Source organism: Heterodontus francisci, chromosome 2, assembly GCF_036365525.1.
Source record: "Heterodontus francisci isolate sHetFra1 chromosome 2, sHetFra1.hap1, whole genome shotgun sequence".
NCBI lineage: Eukaryota > Metazoa > Chordata > Chondrichthyes > Heterodontiformes > Heterodontidae > Heterodontus > Heterodontus francisci.
In genome coordinates this window covers 84,847,168-84,867,054 of record NC_090372.1, presented here as the reverse complement: position 1 = coordinate 84,867,054, position 19,887 = coordinate 84,847,168, and the positions used below count along the sequence as shown (strand labels likewise).

Sequence of the window (19,887 nt, the reverse complement as noted above, 5' to 3'; positions counted from 1 at the left end):
TGTGACCGCTGGTTGTCTTCCTTTCTTACAGCCTGCTGTGAGGCTGCAACCATTGGGTTCCCTTCTGACAGCCTGTTAAATTTATCTGGACTCAAAAGTCAATAACTTATTGTACTGTTCCAATATGTAGAGTTCAGAAGTCTGGTTTCACAGAGCCACTTGGGCTTTCCATTGTTCCCAGATGTTAACAGCTGCTTGGTACATCTGCATCTTCTGAATTACTGACTCCTTGTTTTATGGCCTGAAAGACTGGGAGGGCAAAACTCATTGTTCTTCAGGTGTTATCCCTGCAATCTCTGTTTTTCAAAAGAATGTCTTTGATCTGTGTTCTCTGTTGCCGTTTCACAGAGTGGATGTGACCTGACCTTCCGGACTCCATCTTGAACTTTTAAAAATCACTATTTTTAAAATATAATCATGTTACAAGATCCAGTGTTCATAACACTTTTTCTGTGTTATGCCCAGTGCTACTCCAGGGAGCCCTTCTACACTGAATTAATATTGATGGTAATCACAGAGTGAGGGCTGTGCCAGAATTTAAAACCTGTGGTGGTGTACAATTCTGATGGTACTGATGAAGCACAGATGCTAAGTTTGGGGCTGCTAGGTCTTCCTACTTAATACCATACTACACGATGGAGGATGTCCTCCTAGTGGAGAGAGATATTGGGCTGGATTTTTAAATACTGCTGGGGATGGGAGCGGGTGTGCACATGACCTGTAGATCGTATTTTTGGAGACCGGCACCTGGTCCTGCCACCTCCAGAATGTGAAGCCATTTTTAAAGGGATGTCGGGAGGGAGGGAACAGCAACCTCACACACCTCCAATTAAGTGCCTGTTGAGCTCATTGTGGAGTTCGTTAACAGGCTTGTCAGCAACAGTTTGGGATTTTTTGAGGAAGGGCACGGGGAGAACGCCATGCCTGGACCATGGCAGGGTTTAGAAGATGTGAACTAGGTGAGGGGCCATGAGGGCTATTGGAAGGGCTGATTAACATAATGCAGAGGTACAAAATGAAGCTCAGCTGCTCCAAAAGTGCCTCAGAATAGCCATTACTTGAGCTGTAAGACTTACTTTTTCAGTGATGAGTGGTAGGAATCTAAAGAGCCAGTTAGTCGAGGACATTTGTGCTCTGATCCACCATGACCTGAAGTTTAGCTGTCCCAATGGCAGTCGTCAAGATCTCCATTGTACTGAATTTCTATGCGACCAGTTCCAGGGATCAGTTGCGGACTGAGGTGGCATCTCACAATTGGCATCTCATCATCATCAGGCAGTTCACGGATGCCATATTCAGGAAGGCGGGGTACGACATCCACTTTGACACAGATTGGCCTCCGCAGGGACAGAGGGCAGTAGGTTTTGCCTCAATTGCTGGATTCCCCCAGGTGCAGAGCATCATCAATTGTGCCCATGTGGCCATCAAGGACACAGCAACCAGCCAGTGAGATCCATCAGCAGGAAGGGGTTTAACTCCCTCAAAGTTCAACTGGTCTGCGACCACAAGAGCTTCCTCCACATGTGTGCAGCTGCCATGACTCCTTCATCCTTCGCCAGTCCAGGCTGCCTCAGATCTTCACTCCAACCCCCCAAAGTGTGTGGATAGATAGATCCAAGGGGACAAGGGGAATCCCTTGGAGACATGGCTACTGACCCCTCTATGGGAGTCCCAGACAGAGGCACAGAGGTGATGCAACCAATGCCACCTGCTCAGCAGGCCAACCACTGAGCAGGCCATCAGGATTTTGAAGATGCAATTCTGGTGCCTGGACCAGTCGGGTGGTGCCCTGCACCACCCTGCCCTGCTGCAAGGGTCTATGTCATTGTGGTGGTCTGTTGCGCTCTCCAAAGCATGGCCCTCCAGAGAGATGTGAAGAGACTTGAGGACTGTGTGGCCCTGCTCATTGCAGGAGGACAAGGAGGTAAAAGAGGAGGAGGATGAGAGGGCGGAGGGGGATAACACTGAACAGAGGTACCCCTGCTATATGACATGGTGGCCTCCTCCTGCCACCCTCTGGGAAGAGGACCTCCCACCTCTTCCTTATGGCATCCAAGATTAGATCCAGGTCAACATCATTGAAGCGAGTGTCTTCCCTGCCCCTATTGCCAGGCCTCCCGCTCACCTGTGACATTTCACTCCCCTCATGTGCAGTGGAAGGTTTTGGCACAAAATGCAGATCTCTCCCTCAGGACAACCAGCATCCACAATGGTGGCTGCCATGGGGTGTTGAACATGAGACCCACACTTGATCTGACCCACTTCCATTCCCGGCCTCACTGCCTTTAAGTGGACAGGAAACCTGCCTCCATACCAATTAAGGGCTTACCCATTTGAAAATCTGAATCTGAATCAGTTTCCCACCGGAGGTGGGTTTCTGACTTAAAACCAGACCTATCTCCTATTTCCCACCTCCGTTACGAAATTCCAGCCCTTGATCTTCACAAAAACTACACAGTGGTCACTTCCACTAGTGCTATTGTAGGCAGACATGTTTGATACAGTTAAGTTGGTGAGGAGGAATTTGAGTACCAACCAGTCCACCTGCTGGTCTACCTGTTCTCTCAGCTTGCCCCAGGGGTGGGTGAGACAGAAAATTTGTAAGATCAAACTGAGCACAGTTTTAAATTTTTTGTGGTTCCAAACAGAAAATAATAGTTCTAGGTCAGCTGAAAAATACTGCGGTGGGTGGATTTTTAATTTTCAGAGAATATCTTCTGCCCAATATATCACCAACCATAAAAAGAAAGCATTGGACAGTAGTTTGTCAAGTGGAATTAATGTACTAATTCTCTCCTACTTCTACATACTTGATTAATAGTAGTTTCTATCCTATCAAACCCTTGGTCCAGCAAATTTCTGTAATGTGGCATTTTGGCCTCAGTGAATCAGGCAGTACTTTTGCACTTCAGAAACAATCTCTCCAGCCACTTGACTAAAAACAAACTGGGGCCAAAAACTGTCAAAGCAATCCCTGCAGGTTAACAGTAGTGACTTCATTGAACAAACAAGCCATCAACTATCCAACTCCCCGAAAGTAAACAACCACAGCCATCTCCACACTAATAAAAACAGTAACTGCAATATGACAAAAAGCACTGCAAAGCAAATAACACAGCAACTGCAGACTTAGGATCACCGTGCCTACTGCTTTATGCATCATTTTGGAACCACCCATTATTGAGCAATTAATTTGGTCCCTTGACATTCCACAGCATTACGATCGCTGAAACTCCCACTATCAACATCCTAGGGGTTACCATTGACCAGAAACTCGCCTGCAGTGAGTAACTCACCTCCTGACTCCCCAAAGCCTGTCCACCATCTACAAGGCACAAGTCAGGAGGGTGATGGAATTCTCTCCACTTGCCTGGATGGGTGCATCTCCAACAACACTCAAGAAGCTCAACACCATCCAGGACAAAGCAGCCCACTTGATTGGCACCCATCTACAAACATTCACTCCCTCCACCACCGATACACAGTGGCAGCAGTGTGTACCATCTACAAGTCGCACTGCAGCAACGCACCAAAGCTCCTTAGACAGCACCTTCCAAACCCGTGACCTCTACCAACTGGAAGAACAAGGGAAGCAAATGCATGGGAACACCACCACCTGCAAGTTCCCCTCCAAGTCACACACCATCCTGACTTGGAACTATATCGCTGTTCCTTCACTGTCGCTCTGTACAAATCCTGGAACTCCCTTCCTAACAGCACTGTGGGTATACCTACCCCACATGGACTGCAGCAGTTCAAGAAGGCAGCTCACCACCAACTTCTCAAGGGCAATTAGGGATGGGCAATAAATGCTGGCCTAGCCAGCGATGCCCACATCCCAAGAATGAATAAAAAAAGCGGGATAATCAAATTAAAATTGGAACAAATTATGCTGTCTCAGATATACTGTATGGACCCTTGGTCACATCACTATATTTTATACACTTAAGTATAGATTGGCATCAGAAGGTATGATACAGCAAACAAACAATTTCCTTAGTCTGATGTAATCTTTCACAGCACACCAGCAACAAACATGCAATATAGAGCTGACAATTTCTGAGAAATTGGTAGTTTTAAGTTGGCAGTGAGGCCACTGTGGTTTTGCACTTTTCATGTTTGTATCAGCAAGTGGTATAAGTGCCCCTGTCAGCAATACGTGGAACTGGCTTTTTAGCCTTTAAGGTTTAAAATGAACTGAATAGTTTGCTGAATCATCTATTGTTGTAAGCATAGTAAAAAAGAACATAGGAATCGGGGTAGGCCATATATCCCCTCAAGCTGGTTTTGCCATACAACTAGATTATGCCTGATCTATGCCAACTCTATTTACCCACCTTGGTTCCATAACCCTTTTTATCTAACAAAAATCTATCAATCTCAATTATGAAATTTTCAATTGATCTAGCCTCAACAGCTTTTTGGAGAAGAGAGTTCTAGATTTCCACTGCTCTTTGTATGAAGAGTTCAGCTTCCTCTCATCACCCTGAATGGTCTAGCTCTAATTTTAAGCTTAAACCCCCTTGTTCTGGACTCCACCACCAGAAGAAATAGTTTCTCTCCATCCTACCCTATTAAATCCTTTAGTCATCTTAAACAATTAATTAGGTTACTCCTTAATCTTCTATACTCAAGAGAATACAAGCCTAATCTAAGCATCCTGTCTTTACAATTTAATCTGTTTAGCTCTGGTATTATTGGTGAACCCACCATGGACCCCCTTCAAGGCCAGTATATCCTTACTGAGGTGCAGTGTCCGGAACTGAATGCAGTATTCATGTGCGCTCTAACCAGGACTTTAAACAACTGAAGCATAACTTCCACCTTTTGTATGCCAGCTCCCTTGAGATAAAGGCTAGTATTCCATTAGCCTTTTAAATTATTTTTTGTACTGACTGGAGCTGACTCAAGTCTTTCCTGACTAGGAGCTTCAATTGTGAAATTTCATTGTGCAGATCATCAAAAATACAGAAATAGCGGAACACAGGTGTATTGCTATTTAACTGTACTAGTTTTATCTGGGTGGACTACAAACTGAATTTATGATCACTCCTTACACAAACTTAACATAAACTGAAGAATCCCACAAAAGTAACTGCACTACCCAGTCAACTGTCTTTTTTTCCAAAATAACCACTTGCCTTCAAAGGAAGAGCGAAAGAATCGAATGTCACACATGGGCTAGCTCACGCTGTGATCACTATTTTAGACACAATTGCTACAGAATGAGATCCATGGAATGTCAGACCCTGGTTTAATACCAATTTTTACTTCCACATTGAGAGTAACAATGTTAAAATTGCAAAATAAAACAATTTGCTGAAGTATAAAAAGTGCCAAAAATAAACACTGGCACCCTGGATTTCCTGAAGATTGTCCTGCCAAAGTTAACGTGAGAAAGTTCCTAAAGTGAGAAAAAAGACAGAAAAGAGAAACTCAAGCATAACTAACCAGCCATATTTCTCAACATTGGAAGTATACATGGTTCACATTGGGAATCTTAGATATAAACCAGAAACCAGATTTTTTAAATAGTTTTTTTTGAAAAGGCCTCTGTTTAATGTGGAGGTCACACTAATTAGAAATCATAATGACTAGATAGCAGTTTTTACAGTTTTGCCACATTGGCAAAAAGTAGAGGATTGGGGATAATTAAAAAGGCTAATGGAAATGTTGGCATAATCAGCTGGAATACAAAGGGGTGGAAGTGATATTACAGATATATAAAGCTGACCACATTTGCATTCAGTTCTGTGCATCACACCTCAGGATGGGTATATTGACCTTTGAGGCAGTACAAGGCAGAGTCACCAAAATGATAATGGGGTCAAAAGGGTTAAATTACAAAAACAGTTCACATAGACTAAGTATGTAATCACTTGAGTATAGAAGATTAAGGGGATGATCTAATTGAGATGTTTAAGATGATTAAAGGAATTGATATGGTAGATAGAGAGCAACTATTTCCTCTGGTGGGGAAGTCCAAAACAAGGGAGCACAACCTTAAAATTAGAGCTAAGCTGTTCGGGGGTGATGTCAGGAAAAAATGCTTCACACAAAGTGGTGGAAATCCCGAACTCTCCCCAAAAAGCTGTTGAGGCTAAGCCAATTAAAAATTTCAAAACATACTAGATTTTTGTTAGTTAAGGGTATTAATGGTTACAGAACAAAGGCAGGTAGATGGAGTTAAGACACAAATCAGCCATGATCTAATTGAATGGTAGAACAGGCTTGAGGGGCTGAATTGCCTATTCCTGTTCCTATATTCCTATGACACGCATCTGACAAACTTCTCCCCATCATCCAAAGTCTTGTCACATACTAAGATTGAAAACGTTGGTCCTATTGCTAGGTGAAAAAGACTAACAGGAAGAGATAAAACGAAATCAAGAAGACAACAAATGAAAGAATTTAAAGGCAGATATCACGAGTGAGATAAATTGAGCATGTAAGAGAGAGAGAGAAATGAATAAATAAAGAAGAGCCCCAATTCTAGGGCCATTCTTTAGGGACGAATGACAGGTAAAAATTAATTATCTTTTCACATTGTTGACAATTTTGATAATAGTAAGGAGTTATGGAAGTGTCTGATCTAAATGATGCCAAGTGATCAGGTGCTGGAAAAAGACTATGGCATTGCCCTGCATGGGGGAACGGAGAATCACCCCTGGCTGATGGCTACAGGGAGCAATAGTGGTGGCCCGGAAGAAGGCCAACAACAACAACTTGCATTTATGTAGCACCTTTAACATAGTAAAATGTGTATGGCTGAAAATAGAGACATGTTTTCATCTTGCACTCATCAGGACAATCACAAGAATAACCAATGTAAGGGAAAACAAAAACTTATACTGCATGAGAAGAGAGTGCTGATTGGTTGGCAAGTGAACACTGATTGGTAGAGGTGTTACCATGGCGAATGCACCAGTTTACAATGACTGACAGTTAACTGCCAAGCTTTGTTTAAAATTTAAACCAGGTAGCTTGACTCTGATTGCAGAAAGTGGCTGTCAATACTTTGTAAATGAGTTGTTTAAATTGCTAAAGGAGTTTGATGGGGTAGCTAGAGAGAAACTATGTCCTCTGGTGGGGGAATCAGGGAGCGTGAATCAGTGCAGTGGCTATTTTAAGAGTTGTAGTTGAATGGAATAAGAGCTCTCACTGCCTGATGAGCAACAGAGGATGGCTTAGTAAGGAATGTGTTAATTATTAAGAGACACCTTTGAACTAAATCAGAAGCTGATCATACAAAGGGCAAATGGCCCATTGTAGACGTTCTCATTCTAATGCGTTTCCACAGGGTATTTTCCTGATTGTCCACCATAACTTTGCCAGAAGATGTCTAAGAAATGGCATCTTTGCTATTTTACCAGGGCTTCTGCAGATCTTCCGACAAAGTTATGACAGATCAGGAAAACCACTATGGAAATTCAGCTTCTATGTTTATATATATGTTGTACTTTTAATATATGCTGATTATTGTACTTCATATTTATGTTTATTTCAAAATTAAAATCTAATCTTTAAACATTTGGGCTGTAGTGCATGACCACTATTTGAAAAACAATTTGATCTCACAATGCAAGCCTACACTTAACCCAATACTAAGAATGAGGGGGAAAACTTAGTTTGCATAGCGCCACTAATAGTGGCACGACACAGCCTACGTTGATTCCCTGGCTGAAGACAGCACTGTGGGTCATTACTCGCGTGGCTCACACAGCATACTTCAACGATATCAATCAGGGAACCCTCATGAGCTACGCAGGTAGTGACTTGTGGTGTTGACTGCCCCGGGGGTATCTACTTAAGTAGGCCCTACACAAATGAATTTCTCCTCCTAAAAGTTGGTAACCGGTAGCTCAAGGCTAATGCAACTCTGTGAAGGCACATTATAGAAAAGGAACAGGTTCTGGATTGTAGGGGACAAGGTTCACTTAATGTGAAGACTTGTTAGACCACTGAGAGAAGAAACAATACTAAAAAACGATTATACAGCTCAGCTATCTGATACTTAAGTCATGGGGATTATTTATTGATTTCTTCCCCTCTTAAACACTGAATTAATGGTAAGCCTATTAATATCAATGATTTATCAATGCCGTATAAATGTAGGGTGTCAATAGTTCCAAACATATTTCAGTTACTGATGTCACCTCATTACCTTTTCAACAAGGTAACTATTTGCCTTCATTGTGAAAACAGGTTAATTGTGACTAAGGGAGGATATAATAAACTACCCCATTGTAGTCCGAACCATATTTCCCAACAAATTTAAAACTCAGTCATCAACCATGTAATTTCTTCCACATCTAGACAGATTTACTGAGTATTCGAAAGGAGTGCTCAGAGCTCTCACATTTAATGTTAGATGGTCATTGGATTATAGAGTAATTTCACTGATCCTATTGTTGCAAATTTCATATCTGCATTAGATATTCTATTGGGATCAGAATCAGGAGTTAGCTTTTACAGCCCATTATCAAGTCATATGACAGCGTGACCTGGGCGTCATAACAATGAAATCCATTATTGTGTGTACTGAATACTCACATGTTCCCTCACATGCATTTCTCCTATATTCCAGATGGCAGATTGATAAACACTGTAGTGAGATGAGGTCAATTGTAAACCAACATGCTGCTTAATTTTACATGTTATATCATAATGAACAAAATTCACTTTCCAGAAAAATTCAATCTAATCTCTATCATTTCTTGTAATATAAAAATTAACAAAATAGACCTGTTAATGGGGTAAATTCATCCTACATCATTGAAACTAGTTGGGTCTAACCCTAGGACGAATGGGTTTGTTGTGTCCCTAACTCCCCATTCCAAATTTTCTACAGACTGCCCATGCCTCAGATAGGTAGAAAGCCAAAGATGTGACCGCTGACTTTCCCCAGCTCTCTGTATCAGGGATTAGATTATCAAATCTGCTATCACAGTCCTGAGTGAAAGGCCTCTGGAAGCTTCAACTCTGTGCTCAAATGAATTAATCTATTCAAATATTATCGGGCTGATTTTAACTCCCCCTGCCAGACAGAAACAAGGCAGTAGGGGAGTTAAGATCATAGTGGTGGGTTTACCACCTGGTTTCCCATCCAGCCTTATACTTCCTCATGTGTTGGCATGGGTGGCCGAGGCACACCCCTGAATCAAGCAGAAGCTTCATGACTTCATGCAAATTGGTGATGTACTTAGAACCCTAATGCATTTTAACATCCTACTGAGCAGAGTGTCTGCTGTGCTTTCAGTAAAACCTGGTGGAACAGTAGAAGAAGCCCTTTGAAATAACGCTAAATTTATTTTTGTGAGGCCAGGAGGAGCAGGAGTTTGTGTCAATGAACATATCTACTCTCATCAAACTGCAAACCAGCATACAAGATGCAAACAAGTATAGTACAAATAAATCATTATTTTAAAAAAATGTTTGCTCATTCATAAAAATCTATTCTATTGTGCAATATGAGGGCGATTTGCTTTTAAAGAACTAATTTAGTTCTCTATACCCTGCTTGCATTCTTATTTGTTAATTGTTCATTTACCAGTGTAATTATAAAACACTCAAAATAATCATGAATTGATTTATTTTTGCAAAAATTGTACTTTATATGGACTCTTGCTGAGTGCATATCTCTAGTAATTGTATACAAAAGTCATCACAAAACATTATTTATTTTTATTACAAAGGCAGTCTATTCCCTACCTCCTGATTTTCAATTACTTTTAAACATGTGATTTGAAGAACTGGAATGTTGTACAGTAGTGTTTTACTTCCAGTCAGCCTGTAGCATAGTGATCGTAAATAAGTTTTCAAGGAAAATAGCCTTCAGCAATCAAGGACAGCTTAAATAATCTTTCCCTACCTTGTGGGTATTATAGCCTGAGTGCTTTAAATTGCAAGAAAATGCAATGTAACTAACTGCAAGAAGTAGGTTGGACCCAAACTGCACATAGCCACAATTAATCATAGTTTGGCAATGATAAAACAGAAATTGAGGTACTTGATCCCTATTAAACTGGCAATCACAATGGTAGAGCTGATTAGAACATTACTAACAATGGTGAGATGGTCAATTTTACCAAATAAGATGAGGGCATTTTATAATTGAGAAACCAAAGTGATGGGACTAAGTACATAGTGAGAGTCACCTACAAGCTTTCAAAAAAGAGAGACAAAATAAGATGAGTAGAAAGAAATGAGGCAATTCAAGAAGGCGTGCCTGAGTAAAGGGTTCTACAGAGGAAGAGGTTGTGTGATTAGTCTTGAGTGGAAAATAATTGAGAAATAAGGAGAAGGATGGCAGATTTGGAACTTAGAAGTACTATAGTTTACAGTCATAGAGTTTTACAGCACAGAAATAGGCCCTTCGGCCCAACACAGGGAAGTTCAGCCTAGTACTGTCCATATGATTAAAATAGAGGTGAGAAAGATTATAATGGTGAGAGAAATTGAAGGCTTGAGGTGAACCATCACACCACAAGCAAAAAATCACCAGACTTTAGCTGGCTTGTACCATAAATTCTATCCCCTCCGGCCAAGTGATCAAAGCCAGAATTTTGCTGTTTATGAGACCACAAAGCTGATTTTTACCGAAAGTTTGTTGGGCAGGATTTGATTCAAATAGTTATACAGATGAAAGAATTTTCACTTTTCTCACTTTGAAAATTGCATTCTGTTGCACTGTAAATATTACCAACACTGACAGCTCTCAAATTAGTGAGTGTAAAATTGTCCACCCCAAAAAATTTAAAATTTAATATAAACAAATGCACTCTTTCTCAGTTGGTATTATCATATCTGACCAAAGAACACTAATTGTTCTCCCTGGGTTGATATTTCAGGACTAATTTTACGAATGAATGCTTCCAGCATGGAGCCTTAACTGCCAGGACCAAATACTGGGAAGACGTGGGCATACTTCCTACAATTTTCTGACCTTTAGAATTAATAGATGGAGTGTGTTTGCCAATTTTTCAATTGGCAGTCCCAGTTGGTGAGGTTCTATGGTGAAGTGCACATTGAGAAAATCATCTCTCTTTCCAGTCATAGTTTGATATTAATGATATTTAAAGACATTGAAAATACCTGTAAATGTTATCCAAGGAGTGACCAATATCCAAAATCTGTTCTATCATCGCAGCTGTAGACCTTTGAGATGAAATATTAGATTCTATGATTCTGTGATTTGATCTTATTTTGCAAACTAACCTCCGATAAAACCTTAGTTTTCACATCTCTATATATCAGTAATAGACTTCACACACCTATTTAATCTCACGAAAGAAACCTCTGCATCTGAATGCCACTTCCTGTACCTCGCTGAATTCCTTTAGATTGACTATATTATTTTTAAGAAAGCATTCTATCTCGAATACAGTCTCAAATGCTAGCCTCTTCATTCAGAATTCAAAGGGCTCTGCATCCTACATGCAGTACAATTTGATACAGATCCTTTGGCACAAGATACACATTCAATTATTTAAGTTAAAAAAATACAAAATTGGACTTTTCTTTTTAAAAAAAGCAAAGATATTGATAAATAGTCTGCCATGGTTCAGTTGGTAGCACTCTCAACTCGGAGTCAGAAGGTTGTGGGTTCAAGCCCACTCCAGACACTTAAGTACTTAATCTAGGCTGACACTCTAGTGTAGTACTGCAGCACTGTTAAAGATGCTGGGCTGAATTTTACAAGCCCCTCGACATCGGGGGTCGTGGCGGGGAGGCCCACAAAATTCTGCCAGGAGAGGCCCGCATCGACCCCCAACGTCGAGAAGGCCCCGCCAGATATTAATGGCGGCGGCAAAGCCTCGGTGCGGCGCCCCCACCGCTTGGCAGCGGGGCCTTCATCTAAATATTGAAATGAGCATTAATGAAATGCAAATGAACTTAGCTGCCGACGGTGGCCATCCCACGCCAATTTTAGGTTCAAGTGGCCGCGACACGTGCGCCTTTGGAACATCCGAAGTGAGCCACTAGTGGGGAGGGATAAAATTATCAGGGCGGAAGGGCTGGGGGAAAACACTTTTTATTGGCTGTGGGGATGATGGGAAGGGTTTGAAGGGCAAATGGGAGAAGGTTGGGGGGAAAGTTCAGTTCGGGAGTAAAATAACTTTTCAGAATAAAGGGCAATGAAAAGGCCATGTTGGCGGGGGGGGCGTTGGGAAAGGTTCTCCATCTTCAATTATTTATTAAAAACAAAGTAAATGTAATATGCCTTTAAAAATGTTAAATTTTTGCTAAGGGCTTGAAGCTTTTTAAAAATGGCGCAGGCGAATGCGCAGTGGCGCCGAACGCCGTTGCCAGGGACGTAGTGGCCGCCCCCTCTACGTCATCGGGGGCTGCTGCTCCGCCCCCTCTCTTTAAATGAGCCTCCGCATGTAATATTGTGGGGGTTCGGCGGTGGCACTTCTGTGTCGGAGGGCCACCACTTTCACAGTGCGGAGCACATCGCGCTGATAAAATTCAGCCTGCTGTCTTTTGGATGAGACATTAAACCAAGGCCCCATCTGCCCTCTCAGTTGGCCTGATCACTTGGGCATGAGTAGGATTTATGGTACAAGCTGGGATGTAAAAGATCCCATGGCCCTATTCAAAGAAAAGCCAGGGGATTCTCCTGGTTTCCTGACCAATGTTTTTCCCTCAACCAATACCTAGAACAGATAATCCGGTCATTTGTTTCATTGCTGTTTGTGGGACCTCGTGGTATGCAAATTGGCTGCAGCATTTCTTAGATTACAAAAATGAATGCATTTAAAAAAATAGTTAATTGGCCAGGAAGTGTTTTGAGCATCCTGAGGCCGTGCAATGTGCTATATAAATGTAAGTTATTTCTTTCATCAGAGAGAAAAGTATTTTCATTTCAGACCTGTTAGTTTGATATTTTGAACAATGGTATACTACCACCATACGACAATTGGGATAAGATAGTAAATGAACTCAAGAGTCAGAAACACCCTTTCCGTGAACCACACTTTTCTATGCTATCAATACTTTTCACTATAATTTCTTCCAATATTTATAGTACTGTAGCTCTGAACGACAAATTATTTGGATCCTTACAGGCTTAAGATAGGAACATAGGAACAAGAGTAGGCCATTCAGCCACTCGAGCCTGTTCCACTATTCAGTGAGAACATTGTTGATCTGTAACTTAACTCCATCCACCTGCCTTGGCTCTATACCCTTGTCTGCCAAAAATGTAGCAGTCTCAGATTTAAAGTTATTAATTAAGCTGGCATCTACTGCTTTTTGTGGGACAGAGTGCCACATTTCTACCTACCTTTGTATGAGGAAGCGTTTCCTATCTTCTCTCCTGATTGTCCTGGCTCTAATTTTAAGGACCTATCCCTCTTAACTAGCTAGGTGAACAGTGGAACAGTTTATGCATCATGAAATGTAAATTTGTTTGCCCATGGGGTTTCAGAATAAATATCCACCACATTCAGAACACCTCAAACAAAGCAGGATCTACTTTAAAAATCACAGTGCAATATTTGCTCAACATCTCAATTGTACAAATATATATTGATAATCTTGTAGAACTAAAATCAATTTCATATTTGTGAAGGGTGATGGACTCCCTTCCAACCTCTGCTCTAAATATACCACAGTTCTGTTGGCTAGGTTTACTAGCCAGCAAACATACACAAGGAGCACAAAAAGTCCATTCATTCAGCACTAAGTGACAGTGTTTGTGTAGCACATGATGTGTTGCTGGTCAGTGAGTTGTTAATATTAGATCTTTGTATTTATATCTTGAAATGCTGTACCTATCACTAGAAGTCAGAAACTTGGTTGATAAGGGAAATGGAAATGCTATGCTCTTTTAATGTTAGGTAAAGGCATGTTCTTGAACAATCATTTAAGGCTTGTGCAGCATGACACTGTACAGTAGACATCTCAAAGCTCTGGAGAGATATCACCAGTGGTGCCTCTGCAAGATCCTGCAAATTCAGGGCAGGACAGGCGCTCCGATATCTGTATCCTCTCTCAGGCCAACATCCCCAGTATCGAGACACTGGTCGTGGCTAGTCAGTTACGTTGGGCGGACCATATCGTCTGCATGCCTGACACAAGACTCCAAAAAGAAGCTTTCTACTGCAAGCTCCGTCACAGCAAGAGGTTACTAGGAAGGCAGAGGAAACTCTACAAGGACGTCCTTAAAGCCTCGTGAAAAAAATGTGACATCTCCACCGATTCATGGGAATCTCTTGCCCAAGACTGCCCAAAATGGAGAAGAACTATCCGCAAAGGTGCCAGCCAGTTCGAACAACATCGACATGCCCAGGCATCGATCAAGCGCAAACTGCAGAAAGAGCGTTCGGAAACTCGAGCATCCCATTCACTTGCCTCACCAAACACCACCTGCTCCACCTGTGTGCGGATCCAGAATTGGACTATTCAGTCACCTCAGGACCCACAACCCCGGAGTAGAAGAAAGTCATCCACGTTCCTGAGGGACTGCCTAAGAAGGAGACATTCTAATTTGCCCCTTTTAAGGTTGATCTATGATTTTCACTTTAAAGATATATACATTGCACATAAAACATTCATGAACTATTATATTTATTACATATTTATAATTTTTTTCTAGTATGTAAATTGCCCTCCATCTCTGATGTCCAGACATGCAGGAAGTATCAAATTTTGTTGCATAATGCTCCGATGAGGTGCATTGAGACATCTTACTGTCGTCATTTAGTAGTACAGAACCTGAATATGCTGAAAATAGAGACATGTTATTGAAGCTTTTCGTCTTGCACTCATCAGGACAATCACAAGAATAACCAATGTTAGGGAAAACAACAACTTATATTGCATGAGAAGAGATTGGTTGGCAAGTGAATTCTGATTGATAGAGACTTTGCGATGGCGAATGCACCAGTTTACGCTGACTGACAGTTAACTGCCAAGCTTCTTTTAAAATTTAAACCAGGCCGTTTGACTCTGATTGGCCAAGGCATTGCCCTGAGGAATGAGCCAGCGAATGGCTGTCACTTATTTTGTTCAGCTGAAACAGGCGTAATGTTTGTACATATTCTTTCTGTCTGCAAAAAGAGGGAGAAGCTAAAAGAAGAATATGTTGATGGGCTTAGTTGAAGAGGAGTGGGAGAAGACTCATAAACACTGGCATGGACTGGTTGGGCCGAATGACCTGTTTTGGTGCTGTTAATACTTTGTAATACTTTGTAAATGAATTGCAGGCCTTTGAGGAGGCTCCAAAAATTAAGCCGGAATCTTTGGGCACTTGGACACTAACAGATACATCTTGAAAGGTTTTGAGGTTCTTTTTGAAGTTTACTAAGGAACTGATTACTGTACCCCAATCTAGCTAGAAAATAGTTCTGTACATTTTCTAAGTCATTTTAAGTAATTTAAAATCAGGTAGATTGACACTGTGATTTAAAATGCTTATTTTTTGTGCTAAATTCATTTTCAGCTGCAAGAATCAAACTGTTCCATGTTACCACTCTTAAATATATCAATGAATATTTTGAAAGCAAATTTTTCTTTTAAATTACATTTTAAAACACTGCCCAATTAGGCTAGTTGATGGAAGATTTTCCATGTTCACGTAACCTGGCCTCATAATTTAACAATTTATGCCCCAGTGTCATTCTGGTGAATTTACACTCAATCTTTCCTGAGGTGCTGCACCCAAAATTAGCACAGCACTCTGGATGGGTCTACCAAAGGTACTGTGCAACTGAAGTATCACTTCCTCACTCTTGTATTCCCATCCCCTTGAGATAAAAGCCAACATTCCATTTGCCTTTTTGATTACTTTTTGTAGCATGCACTAACTTTTCGTGATTCGTGTGCATGGACACCTTTGCTCCTCTCCAGTTCCTAGACTCCCACCATTTGGAAAATACTCTGATTTGTCTTTCATGAATTCATAGTGGGTGTGCTCACTTTCTCACATTGGACTCCATCTACCATAGAGTCATAGAGTTATACAGTACAAAAACAGGCCCTTCGGCCCATCGTGTCTGTGCCGGCCATCAAACACCTAACTATTCTAATCCCATTTTCCAGCACTTGGCCCATAGCCTTGTATTCTATGGCGTTTCAAGTGCTCATCTAAATACTTCTTAAATGTTGTGAGGGTTCCTGCCTCTACCACCCCTTCAGGCAGTGCGTTCCAGATTCCAACCACCCTCTGGGTGGAAAAGTTTTTCCTCAAATCCCCTCTAAATCTCCTGCCCCTTACCTTAAATTTATGCCCCCTGGTTATTGACCCCTCCGCTAAGGGAAAAGTTTCTTCCTATCTATCCTATCAATGCCCCTCATAATTTTCTATACCTCAATCAGGTTCCCCCTCAACCTTCTCTGCTCTAAGGAAAACAACCCTCGCCTTTTCAGTCAGTCTTCATAGCTGAAATGCTCTAGCCCAGGCAACATCCTGGTGAATCACCTCTGCACCCTCTCCAGTGCAATCACATCCTTCCTATAGTGTGGTGCCCAGAACTGTACACAGTACTCCAGCTGTGGCCTAACTAGCGTTTTATACAGCTCCATCATAACCTCCCTGCTCTTATATTCTATGCCTCGGCTGATAAAGGCAAGTATCCAATATGCTTTCCTAACCACCTTATCTACTGATGCTGTTGCCTTCAGTGATCAATGGACAAGTACACCAAGGTCCCTCTGACCTTCTGTACTTCCTAGGGTCCTACCATCCATTGTATATTCCCTTGCCTTGTTAGTCCTCCCAAGATGTATCACCTCACACTTCTCAGGATTAAATTCCATTTGCCACTGCTCCGCCCATCTTACCAGCCCATCTATATCGTCCTGTAATCTAAGGCTTTCCTCCTCACTATTTACGACACCACCAATTTTTGTGTCCATAGTTCTATCCACACACTTAACCCATCTATATTCTTTTGTAACTTTCTGCTCCCATAGTGTAGACTTTACTGTGCCTCCGAACTTAGTGTTCATTTGCAATCCTGGATATACAATGTCCTTTTCATTGATACACATATATATGGTGAAAAACTTAAACCCCAGCACCGATCCTTGAGGAACATAATTTGTCAGACCCACCAATCAGAAAATATGCCCTTTATCCTAATCACCGTCTCTTACCTCTCAACCAATTAACAACCCATATCACAACAGGTTTCACAGCAATTATATTACCTTTATGGGTTGACATTCCAGTATAACTGTAGTTCATCCTCTGGCTGTTCTGCTAACTTTATCACTGCATTTACTAGCTCTCTAGGAGGATCAGAGGAGATATGAGAGGGTGGTGCATTTTTATTTTAGATGTTCATACCATACTTGTCCTTACCTAACCATGTGTGTGCAGGCCAAGACATTCTTACTGTAATTTCAGAAAGATCAGCCTTAGGTGACTCACAGAAGAGTCAGTGACAGAATTATAAGGTCTTCTGGAACCAGGCCTTCAGAACAGCTCCACAATAGGGTCAGCTCTCCCAGTAGCTTTCAAGGCGACCGATGCTCTTGAGTGTTTGCACAACTGATTCCTTCCAGGCAACAAAAGGAGATATCTGCCAAACCTCGGAACCAGCAGTGCACTAATGCATCAAGTAGAAGGCAGATGCTTCATTTAACAAGTCAAATTCTTTCAATTACCCCACAGAAACCATCTGGCAACATGAGAAAGTACTGCACTCTAGCATGTGGCTCATTTCCCTAAAGTTATGATACATATTAACAGCACAGATGTGGCCACCTTTTATTAAGAGAAATGGGCATCACTCCAGTTAGCCTGCGACCATAGTTACAGAAACATACTTATGAATAATTGCTTTATTTTGCAGCAGTCAATGCTACCACTATTATTTGAAGCCCAAGAAAATTGGTGGATGATTGGTCGGAGTCTCAGGTTACCCTCTTCTGCCCTTGAGGCAGCCATGAACAAGAAATGAAGAGTGTTACAATGAGACCCCCATCCCAGCACCACATGGATGATGGGAATTTCTTTTTGGGGTGAGGGCTGGCAATTGTTTCATTCACTCCCTAGAAGCCTGTTGTCACAAAAGGAGGCAAGTCTGCTGTGATGGTGTTATCCACTGAAATTTCTACTGCTCAAGAGTACTGCACCCCAAATGTACTGGTTAGTGGCAAGATATCAGCATTCAGTGCCGTGCATACCATTCCTCCAACAGAGGCCCAGCGGGCATCCATAGACTGGCATCAACCTTAACATGTCTTGTATTTGTACAAGTTCTTACCCTGTTGAAATATCCCAGTATTCTTCACACAATGAATTATATTTGCAGTGGAATTATAATTGTTATGTAACCAGTCATAAATAATTTATCACCTGTTCTTTATCCTCTCCAAGTTACATAATTGTTTTCCATCTATCAGTTTAAATGAAATTCATTAAAAAAACTTGAGTATCAAGCTTTTCATTCTTTTCAGTAACGGTATATTATTTTGAGAAGTGATGTTAAAAAAAATGTAATCAAATTTTGATTTCACACCAACAGATTCTGCGAATCTGCACCCGATACACACCTGAGCAAGACACAATGACTTTCTCCGATGGCCTTACCCTGAACAGGATTCAGATGCACAATGCGGGATTTGGCCCCCTCACTGACCTCGTCTTTACCTTTGCCAACCAACTCCTGCCACTTGAAATGGATGACACCGAGACTGGCCTTCTTAGTGCCATCTGTCTGATCTGTGGGGGTAGGTCTGTTGACTTCGTAGGAAAATATTGCACCTTCTAGAAGTGTTTCATACTCCATAAATTGCAGTTACTGATGTGCAGAAGGGTCAAGATCTTTAGCAATGCTCATTTTTCAATAAAGAAAATAGAAATGTGAATCTACAGGAGTATTACAAGGAAAGGGAATTTTAACTGGACTATAAATATAGCTTTGACAGCATAATGGACAAAATAAAGTATAATCTATATAAGATCAATTCTGATATTATTAAAACCTATGTTAAGATCAGCTTCACCCAATGTGGTTATTTTTATAGGAACCTAGGAAATGTGAGCAGGAGTAGGCCATTCGGCCCCTCCAGCCTGCTCCACCATCTAACTAGATCATGGCCGATCTTCTACCTCAACGACATTTTCCTGCACTATCCCCATATCCCTTGATACCTTTAATATCTAGAAATCTATCGACGTCTGTCTTGAACATACGCGATGACTGAGCCTCCACAGCCATCTGGGGTAGAGAATTCCACAGATTCACCACCATCTGAGTAAATAGATTTCTCCTCATCTCAGTCCTAAGTGGCCTGCCCCTTATTCTGAGACTGTGTCCCATGGTTCTAGACTCTCCAGCCAGAGGAAACATCCTTTTTGCATCTACCTTGTTGAGCCCTGTAAGAATTTTGTATCATTAGCATACTTGAAAATATAACATTTGGTCCTCACATCCAAATTATTGATATATATTGTGAGTAACTGGGGCCCAAGCACTGATCCTTGCATTACCCCACTAGTCACAACCTGCCAACCTGAGAATGACCTGTTTATTCCTACGCACGCTTTTCTGTCTGTTAACCAGTGCTCAATCCATGCTAGTATATTACCTCCAATCCCATGTGCTCTCATTTTGTTTACTAACCTCCTGTGTGGGACTTTATCGAAAGCCTTCTTAAAATCCAAATACACCACATCCACTGGTTTCTCCCTTATCTATTCCGTTAGTTACATTGTCATAAATGAAGCTGGAAATCTGTTCACACCAATGACCCTAAATTTCCTCAGGCATGGGGTAAAATCTCAGTGTAAAAGAAGCACTAGGGGAGAGGGAGGGAAACTTTCAACTTTCAGCTTCCTGCTGGTTGGGTGAGGTTGAAATTACTGCCGAAATGTATATAATAGGGAATGCAACAGGAGTCAGGAGTGGGGCTTTCCAATGAAAAATCTAC

At 41.5% G+C, this 19,887-nt stretch overlaps 1 protein-coding gene across 3 annotated transcripts in view; it reads left to right on the top strand.

Annotated features, from left to right (window-relative positions):
- LOC137385126 (retinoic acid receptor beta-like) overlaps positions 1 to 19,887 on the top strand; it is a 258,678-nt gene that overhangs the window by 223,856 nt on the left and 14,935 nt on the right. For all 3 annotated transcript variants that reach the window (XM_068059951.1, XM_068059931.1, XM_068059941.1), the window contains one exon: positions 18,480 to 18,684. In XM_068059951.1, coding sequence (XP_067916052.1) covers positions 18,480 to 18,684 — 205 coding nt within the window. The remainder of the gene's footprint in view (positions 1 to 18,479; positions 18,685 to 19,887) is intronic.